Source organism: Corapipo altera, unplaced genomic scaffold (assembly GCF_003945725.1).
Source record: "Corapipo altera isolate COAL_440 unplaced genomic scaffold, ASM394572v1 60, whole genome shotgun sequence".
Lineage (NCBI taxonomy): Eukaryota > Metazoa > Chordata > Aves > Passeriformes > Pipridae > Corapipo > Corapipo altera.
In genome coordinates, this window is record NW_020884912.1 from 3,177,543 (window position 1) to 3,186,555 (window position 9,013).

Genomic DNA, 9,013 nt, shown 5'->3' on the forward strand with positions numbered 1-9,013 from the left:
AAAAATGTAATTACTTCTGTTGGGTTTTGCTTACAGCATAGTCAAAAGAGACTACGATTTAACTGGGACTAGAATTTCAGACACACTTCTACATGTTTTTAGTGTTGCTCCCTGCAGATTCACCTTGTACAATCAGGTTATTTACAGATTAAGTGTCTGGAAACAAGAGAGGTTACAATATGAAATACATTAAAATGTTAATGAAGGCCCCTAATTTAATCTTTTGCCCCCACATTTATAAAGCGATTTTGAAAGACGGCACTTGGATACTAACAGTTCACTGCAAAGACTTTCACTGAGAAGAAAACAAAGTAAAAATACCCCCGATGCCCAAAACACAGAAATTATAACAAAACCCACACCAAATAAAGGTTTGTAATAGAATTTACTTGTAGAAAAGCAACATTTTAGCATCATTTCACAATAAAAATGTAAGATCTGTTTGGTGTTATACAGATGTGGTGTATCAACTCAGAATGCAACAGGTAAAGCATGCTGTAATACTAAGTACAAAAGGTTTGAGAAACACTGTTGTATTTAGCAAATTACTCCTGGTGCCTCTTTGTGGTTATTTTCTTAATTACAGGTTCGCTCTGCTTCATATATGTCAGCAGAATATTTTGAAATATAAAAACTGGAAGTGTTAAAATACACTGATTCACATCTGGAAAAATCAAACCCAGGACCCATTTCTCTCTATACACAAATAGGTCTACCTGATCATTGAAACAAATGTATATAAACAAATGTTTATAAACTATCTGTCCCATCATTCTACTCCCTTTTATGTAAAAAAGGGGAAAAAATGTCTTGATGTAGAAAATTGTTCCATCTTCTTGCTTCTGAATTTATGCAACATCATTATCAGGTTTCCTTATCCAAATATTAGGCTGTAAAATGAACAGCTACTTATCCTGGGGCTTTTCTAACATCTTCAGTGCTAATCTTCCAACCATTAGCAAACTGCATAAGGAGGAAAAACACATAATTAAACAATAATAACAACAATTTGTTAATACATTTTCAAATACTTCCCATGTAACTGGTGCACAGGAACAAAAAAAGATACATAAAATATGACTCATTCCGTTTCAGTTTAATTAAGAAATCACACGCAGGAGGTTAAAAAAAAAAGTATATTGTGTTGTACCTGACACCAGCAATCAGCCCTGCAGGCATGAATTTTCTGGAGTTGTAAAATCTTGTTCCCATGATGGCAGACAGTGTTCCAGATGTAACTTAAATGAGAGATTGTACAGTCCAGGCAGCAGATACATGTGTGCAAGAGACATAATAGAATTAAAAACTAACAGAACAGTGAGAAGTAGTAGCATCAAGTAAAAAGTGAAACAGTCATTTCACTTGATGGACTGAGTCAATAAATTGTGTAAATTTTGGAATGCCTCAGTATGTAAAAAGTATTCTACATCAAGTTCTAGCAGACAGTGCACTCCATGTGGTTCTGCACACACTCCTCAGATTTCTTTTCTGAAATGTGCTCTTTTTGAAGCTGGAAATAATTTATGCCACACTGCTCACTCCTTCCCCATGCACAGGCAAATCACTAAACTTGTGCACGTAATTCCCCCACTTCTCATAAAAAGGGGAGAGCATTTTCATGTGTAACTTGTAGCAATGTTCTGAGAATGAACTAATTTATGTTTCAAAAGACTTCAAAAGGGAAGTGTGCTATGTAAGTGCCATGCATTACCAAGCCATTTCAGTCCTGCATCTCCTTCCACTAAGATGAGAGTTAAATCTATTGTCCCTGACCACTTGACTTAGAGACAGGAGCCACGTACTTTCACTGAGCCAGTAAAATAGAAAGAGCAGTCCCTGGAACACTGTATATCAAAGACAGACTGAATACTAAGAAAACTGTAAGAAAAACATAGTGATGAAATCCTAAGCATTAGCATGCATCTGCTACCCAGTGGTAACAGCTACGCACAGTATGTTCCAACTCATTTATCTTCTACCATTGTTTCTATGTGATGACTGGTCCTGCAGGACCCGGCTCATCTTCAGTCCTAGCCGTGGCATGCCCCTTCCCTAACACCACTGCAAATATTGTCACTGACGTCTAGTGATCTCATGTAAGGAGATATATAAGAGACTGGGATCACAGTCTGACACACAATAAAACTAAAATATTTTAGTATTCAAATGCTTCAAGCTCTAATTAGTAGGCACTCTTCAAAATATGCACAACTCACAATGTAATTTTGGCCAAAGCAGCAGTAGAACACCCCTTCTCCAAAAACTTTGGAGGAAAAGACTTCATATGCTACTAAGTTAGAGAAATGTATCTGACTGCCTCTGACATTCAGGAAAACACTTGGTATCACTCTTCTTAAGCTTGCTGTATTTGCAGTTTATTCCAGTTACTTAGGCTTGACCATGCACAGCTTTTGGCCTGTCCAGTAGATGTGGAAGCCTGTAAACAGGACTGCCTGTAAACAAAACTGAAGTGGAGAGAAATGGTGGGCCTTCCCCTTTCACTTCTGACTTTCATATACCAAAGAGCCAGATGCTATGTCACTGCTTCAGTGATAAAGTGCTATAGTCAGTGTCAGCTCTTTAAACACAGACTAAGCAGTAACTCTCCACAGTCGGCTTCTACAAGAAGGGAAGCTCCAGTTCTGAGAAGAAGGAAGAATAAGCAGCACTACTGAACCTCACTTTTCTGTTAAATCCCCCCAGGCATGCAACACCTTTGTCATTCCACATATTTGTCATATATAAAAATAAGCCAATCACAATTACTGCCATTTTCAGTGGTAATAAAATAACCTGCTAGTGGTACAGGTAGTCTACAGGAGAATCCCACTTCCCCAAATGCTCCAGCTTACTGTGGGATGCTTAAAGTAGGATTCAGTCAGATAGAGGACACAGGGAGGTCAGACATCAATTTACTAACACTTTCCTAGAACTAGGATCCCTCAAACACATCAGTACCAGACATATGAGTGTTGGCAGCCACCAGTGCAGTGAAATTTAAAGACTGGACTAAAATTAGATATATAACACCATCCACTTAACTCTTCTGCAAAGACTTTTAGGAAGTAATTTTAAATATCCAGCTATTTTAGGGTAAGTATAATCTCTTCTAAGTAAAATTTTAAAATTACTTACTCAAAGACAGCCAAATATTATTTGGATTCTGTGAGAGCTGATAAGCACCCAGTCCAGCCAAACCCCCAAAGAACAGGCCAGCAGCTAGTGATGGAACACTACCTGAATAAGTAAAAGATAATGCATTTATTAGAAACTTAAAAATGAACTTGCTCATCAGCTTATGTTTTGCAAAATACCAGCAACAACAAAAAACCAAAAAAAGATAGGCATTCATCATTCATTGTTATAAAGATTAGAGAAGGGGTTTTTTTCTTTTAAGATATTGAGACCATGTTGATCAGCACCAAAAACCAGCTGAAATACTCTTGCATAAGATACAAATAGCATTAGTATTTAGTTCTGTAACAGCAAAGTCATTAATATATTTATGGTGAAAAGAATTATGAGAAAAACAAAAGAATCGGTGTTTTCCTTGTGCAAACTGAAGCATGTTGTTTCAAAACAGTAATATCAAAATTTCTTGAGAGGCAGTAAAGTAGATGGATTAAATAGTAAGGACTTAAGAGTGGGAAAAAAGGACATGTGGACTGAATTGGGCAGGAAGGCATTCAGATAAATAAAGAGTTGCCAAAGAGGAAGGTGGAGTCGAATAATGGAGATCTTAAACACACCTGAGATCTGATCTCTTAAACACACCTGAGATCTGATCCAAAGGTAACTGCAGACTTTGGAAGAAGGTTCCCTGGACTCACCTAAACTTTGAATCAGATCCTTGGTATAAAGCTACCAGAAAATAAAGGATACTATGTTTAAGTTGATTTATAGAATACACCAAGTAATGAAGCGGCATGATCACTGCGAGTGGTGAATATCCTCAGTAAGGCTAATGGAGAATTAAGGACTTAATGTTACTGAGGGTAGTTCTTTTTATATTCCATTTTTCAGGTCACCTTTAAAAGACTTGAGACTAAAAAACTAAGCTGATAAAGATCTCTCAATGTTATAGAAGGATTGCATATTGCTGCCAGAAAGTAATCACTTTTCAGTCATCAACAAGATTGCTGTAATATTGCTCTAGATCCTGCTTTTGGTATAAAAAAGCAAGAGATAAAAATTGATAGAAAGCACCTGATATTCTTGTACACGTGCAAGGAAAAAGATGCACACTATAATAACCAGCTGCTTTGTACAGAATACAGTTTAGCAACCAACATGTGGTAGCTACAATTCTTTCCACAAGCCTGGGAGTCAAGAAACATCCACCATATCCATATCCATGAATTTTACCTTGAGGCGTCGTTTAAGCAACTATGACACATACACTTACGAGGACAAACACACCACCTCTGGCTCAAGAAGTTCCTGAGTCTCAAAACATGAGGACCCAGAGAACTTACTAAATGAAGACAGAAAAACTATCAATCAATCAATCACTCTCTCTTTGATTGCTCTGTTCTCATACTCTTCCCAAGGCACCTACTGCTGTCCACTGTCTGTGTGGGTAAATAGACCTGGTTGTAGAAGAACAGATCAGATCATCAAATTAGATCTACAGATGAAAGTTCCATTTTCTTTTGGTTTCTCCAAGTTATTAGTAATGATACAATATGGTTTTTTTCTCTCCAGAAGTCACCATATGAGTTTCTATTCCCCCTTCAAAAATCCTGTGACCTGGATTCCCTTGCCTCAGCACGACCCTGTCCTCCCATCTGGGACCAGAGGACATGAAAGACTCCTACCATTTCATAATGCCCTCAGAGAAATACAGATGCAATTAGTTACTGGTAAGATTCTTACTGACTTCAGAAATGCCCCTTCCTATCATAAAAGCTAGGACAGCTTAGGGATTTTCAAAGCTGAAAGAGACAGTGTTGCAGGAATTAAGCTTCAGTTCTGCCTGGAGGAGGGTAACTCAGGAAGAGGTCAGGAAATGAAAACAGTAGGTCAGAGGGTAAGCTTATGATGAAGAGCCCAGAAAAGGAACAAGTTTAAGGACTGATTTGCACTGTTCAGCTCTACTTGGAGAAAGGATCCTTCAGAAAACTCTCTGCAGCTTGCAGTACACCGCTATTGTCAAAGATTAAGATGGGAATAAATCTCTAAGGGGGAAAAAATGGTGATTTATGTCATTTGAAGATGCAGAACACTTATAGAATGCTTGTATTTTAAACAGGAGGGGAAAAGCCTTTCTGAAGGAAACTTATGTCAGTTCACTCAAAGAGCACAATGGAGAAGTAGCATATCAGCATCCACCAGAAAGCCGATTGTGGGCTTATCTGCCCAAAGCACCAGCTCAGCCCCAAATCCACCACTCCCCAACAGCAGCAAGTTATCAGCACATGGCACAAACTGATAAATTTTACATCTGCGCCAACTTCGAGCTAGAAGCCTTTCGTAAAAAGCCGCCCAGCTCACACCAAGTAATTGGGGGGAGGGAGGACGAAGACAGAATGGGAGATAGAAGCATCTTTGAGCTCCGTACCTGCTTTTACATAGCCAATAAGCCCTCCTGATGTCACCAGGGCGGCGTAGCCAAAGCCGAACCAGTCCACTGCCATGCCGAAAACTGTAACGGCAAATCGGGATGAGGATCAGCATCTCTTAACCTTTTTTTTTAGGTGGGGGGCCGGGGGGGGGGGGGGGGGGGGGGAAGAAGCATTTTGCCGTGGGAGGCTTTGCTACGAGCAAAGGCTAAGCCCTGAACCCAGGAGAGGAAACCCGACTTGTTGGGAAGGCAGCCCTGGGGGTGACAGGGATGCTGCGGGGTCTCACCTGCCCGATAGCCCCGCTCCGCAGCAACTGGGGGCGGAGCAGGCGGCGGAAGGGGAGGTGAAGGAGCCACGCACCGCCCAAAACTTCCCTTTTCCGGCTGTTCTGGGAGAAGGGGGAAAAAAAAAAAAAAAAAACCGACGCAAAAACCAACCAACCAAAAACCTACCCAAGAGGCAGGGTAGGGTGCGTCCCGCAGCCCGGGGTTGCGGAGGAGAAGGCGGTGGTGTTTTCCCACCTACCTGCGGAGTTCCCAGGAACTGCCCTGGCACGACGGGAGGGGGATATCGAGGATGCCCGAGCAAGCCCCGGTGCCTATAAATGAGGAGAGACTTCAGTGCAGACCAGGTTTTGTGCTCTTGTTCAGTGAGGGGCATAGCAGCAGTCCTGTGCTCCCAGTCCCTCCCGGCCCTATTCCAGATATGGGGTTATGGGGTACAGCTGAGAATTTGGGGTCGGGTTTTGGTGTGGCATGAGCCACAACTGCGGGCAGCCTACATACTGCTTCTTGCTTTCATCAGTAACTTCAGTACAGCTCTTTTATGGAAGACGTAGAGGATTTCCATAACCTTTAAATTGCAAGCTAGTGCAACAAGAAGATGAATCTTCTGCTTTAGAAGCTATGCAACAGTGGGAGATGGAAAACATCTTGTAAAGAAAATGTTTTGCATGTTTTTTTTAATCTGGAAAAAATGTAGAGATGTTTATAACTGCCTACAAAGATAAACCCTTTCTCTTTTCCAAGTGCTGAAACTGGGTTTCTTCACATAAGTGGTGCTGCATGATTTATTCCAGTTGTCCATACACTTACCTCCCATGGACATTTAACCATATAGAGAGAAAAAGCACTCTTCTAGCCAGGTCCCTGAGCCGAGGAGCTTCAGTTCCTCTTCATAATAGAAGACACAAAATATAAGAGGCCTGTACTTTCTGCAAAATGCAGCTTTCTTCAGCTGCAATTCAAACTTCTCCATCTTTATGAATTAGACTAATGTTCATAAATGGAGGAGCAGTTTAATTACTTTGTTTGGCTTAAGTGGTTTAAATAGGAACCTCCTCTCTGCCTGGAAAGTGCCACAACCAACACAGGTTGGTTCCCCTAAGCTACACAGGATGGGGTTCCCTTTTCAATTCAAGCTGTGTGATAGCTATGAGGTTCAAGCTTTGCTGGGCTCTGCTTTGTAATCCAGAACAGGGGGTCCCCAAGAGGAGGAAGCAGGAAAACTGGAAGAAATCCACAGTTGCTGGAGCTACTGAACTCACCTGGGGTTCATCTCAGATGCTGCTTGCTAGACTGTTGTTTCTTGCAGCTATGGCTCCATCTACTCTACCAGTGTCATGCACACCCACCCTTTCTGACAGGGACAGATTTCTCACTGCTGCCATCTCTCTCTGCACTGCTGCCTCTACCATTCTAAGCAGTTCCCTGAAAATGAAAAATGTGCTGAAAAGGAAGATGTTCACAGGGAAACAACAATGACAAAAAATTGCCAAGTACTAGTTAGTGGCAGAGCATTCACTCAAGGTACAGAAAAAATGAGTTCTCCCCTAAGGACTGTTTGTGTATTTCACTTTGTGATAAACTGAGAGAATGATTCGAGCTAATTAAGAGAAAACAGTGTAAGGTCAATATGACCTGGAGAGAGAAAAGAAAAACAAATTGTAAAACTTAATTGGGCCCCTATGAAAAGAAAAAAGACAAGTTACCTCCCTTTTACCTTGTGTAGGATTTATAGTGAGAGAATTTTGTTTAGTTAGCTAGATAATAGCACCTTTCTTAAAATTTATAACTTTGCATAGATAACAAGCAAACATCTGTTGAATGTATGACCTAACAATGTGTAATGTTTATACTTATGTATCTAACATGTTTATACTCATGTGCCTAACAATGTGTAATGTTTATACTTATGTATAATGAATATTCATGTAGTAGCTGGAAATAAATGTAGAACAACTGTCTTCTTTGGGTGTGACAGGTGTTGGGAGTTGTTGAACCCCTCCCTGATCACCCAGCGCTGAATTTGCTTTTATCATATAATAAATTCTGATTGGAAATTGCCCGATTGGGTTTCTATTTGTCACAACTTTATAAGCTGTTAGGACTGTTCTTCACTGTCTCCAGTTCCCAAATTGTTCTAAGTCTCATGAGATGCATAATTCTTTGTTACTACACAGGGAGTTTGCATTTTTACAGATGTCTAATATTTACTTGTAAGTCTAAACTTTAGGACCAAAATTCTGTTGAATTTTTGCTTTTTAATTCTTAAAATTATGTGCAGACTGGATTTTTCCTGATGCTTATGCAAGCTTGCTTCTGTAATTGTGATGTCTGTGGCCATGAGCTCATGTATTTAAAAATTCAAACAATAAAAACTGGTTTAGTAGTGGCAGCCATTTTGTCAAGGACATAAGATAAGCACTGTGAAATAGACATAACACTGTACAAGGGAAAGCACTTTACACAGTTCTCTTATTTAAGCTTATACTTTTTAAGTTGTATATTTACTATAGAGGCCTTATGAATTAAAAATCTGTTTTGGTACTTTTCCTTTTCTGTCAAGTCTACAAACCCTTCAAAGTCCTACATTATTTGCCCATGTTTGTGAACACAAACATTTCAGGTATCATTAAAATTAAAAGCCATGTAAGCTCAAACTAAATACCTTTAATGCTGAATTTAACTGAGCTCACATAAATCAACTATATGGAATTTCCAAAGAAGGGGCTACGATCATTTATCTAAATAAGGAAAACAGTTACAGAAGGTAAATATGGATGCCCACTTCCAAGAGAATACTGCCATTGCCACAGGAACAATTCCATAACAGCACTGATGATGCTCACTTTGTTTCAGTGTCAGAGCATACATGGAGCTGAACTGCAGTATTCAATTTTACATCCCTAAACCAGCCTGCATTCCTATCTCCAGATTTGGCTTAATCTTTTTTCTGATTTTCTCTACTTCTTCTCTTGCTACACAAATAAGGAGGAACAGATTATTACTGAAGTGAATCAGAATAAAGCATAATTCCAATTACTCTTTGAAAGCAGAAGAAATAATGACTACTCCGGTAGTGCAGAAAACAACATTATCATGCCTTACACTTTAAAATAAAGAACGGGAACATTTAGTACAGCTATTTGAGCTTGTTCACTCCAGCTC

At 39.7% G+C, this 9,013-nt stretch overlaps 1 protein-coding gene across 2 annotated transcripts; it reads right to left on the reverse strand.

Moving 5' to 3' along the window:
- Positions 1 to 366: 366 nt before the first annotated feature.
- LOC113952240 (transmembrane protein 14C-like) lies at positions 367 to 6,156 on the reverse strand. 2 transcript variants are annotated; one of them, XM_027654087.1, is made up of 5 exons: positions 6,090 to 6,156; positions 5,561 to 5,644; positions 3,136 to 3,237; positions 1,151 to 1,275; positions 367 to 963 (listed from the first exon to the last, which is right to left on the reverse strand). In XM_027654087.1, the coding sequence occupies exons 2-5, from the start codon at positions 5,634 to 5,636 to the stop codon at positions 910 to 912; spliced, it is 357 nt and encodes a 118-aa protein (XP_027509888.1). In that variant the 5' UTR covers positions 5,637 to 5,644; positions 6,090 to 6,156; the 3' UTR covers positions 367 to 909. The 2 variants fall into 2 exon arrangements, with proteins under 2 accessions (XP_027509888.1, XP_027509889.1); XM_027654088.1 differs by lacking the exon at positions 6,090 to 6,156 and adding an exon at positions 5,851 to 5,980 and having other exon boundaries at positions 1,151 to 1,238.
- Positions 6,157 to 9,013: the final 2,857 nt, after the last annotated feature.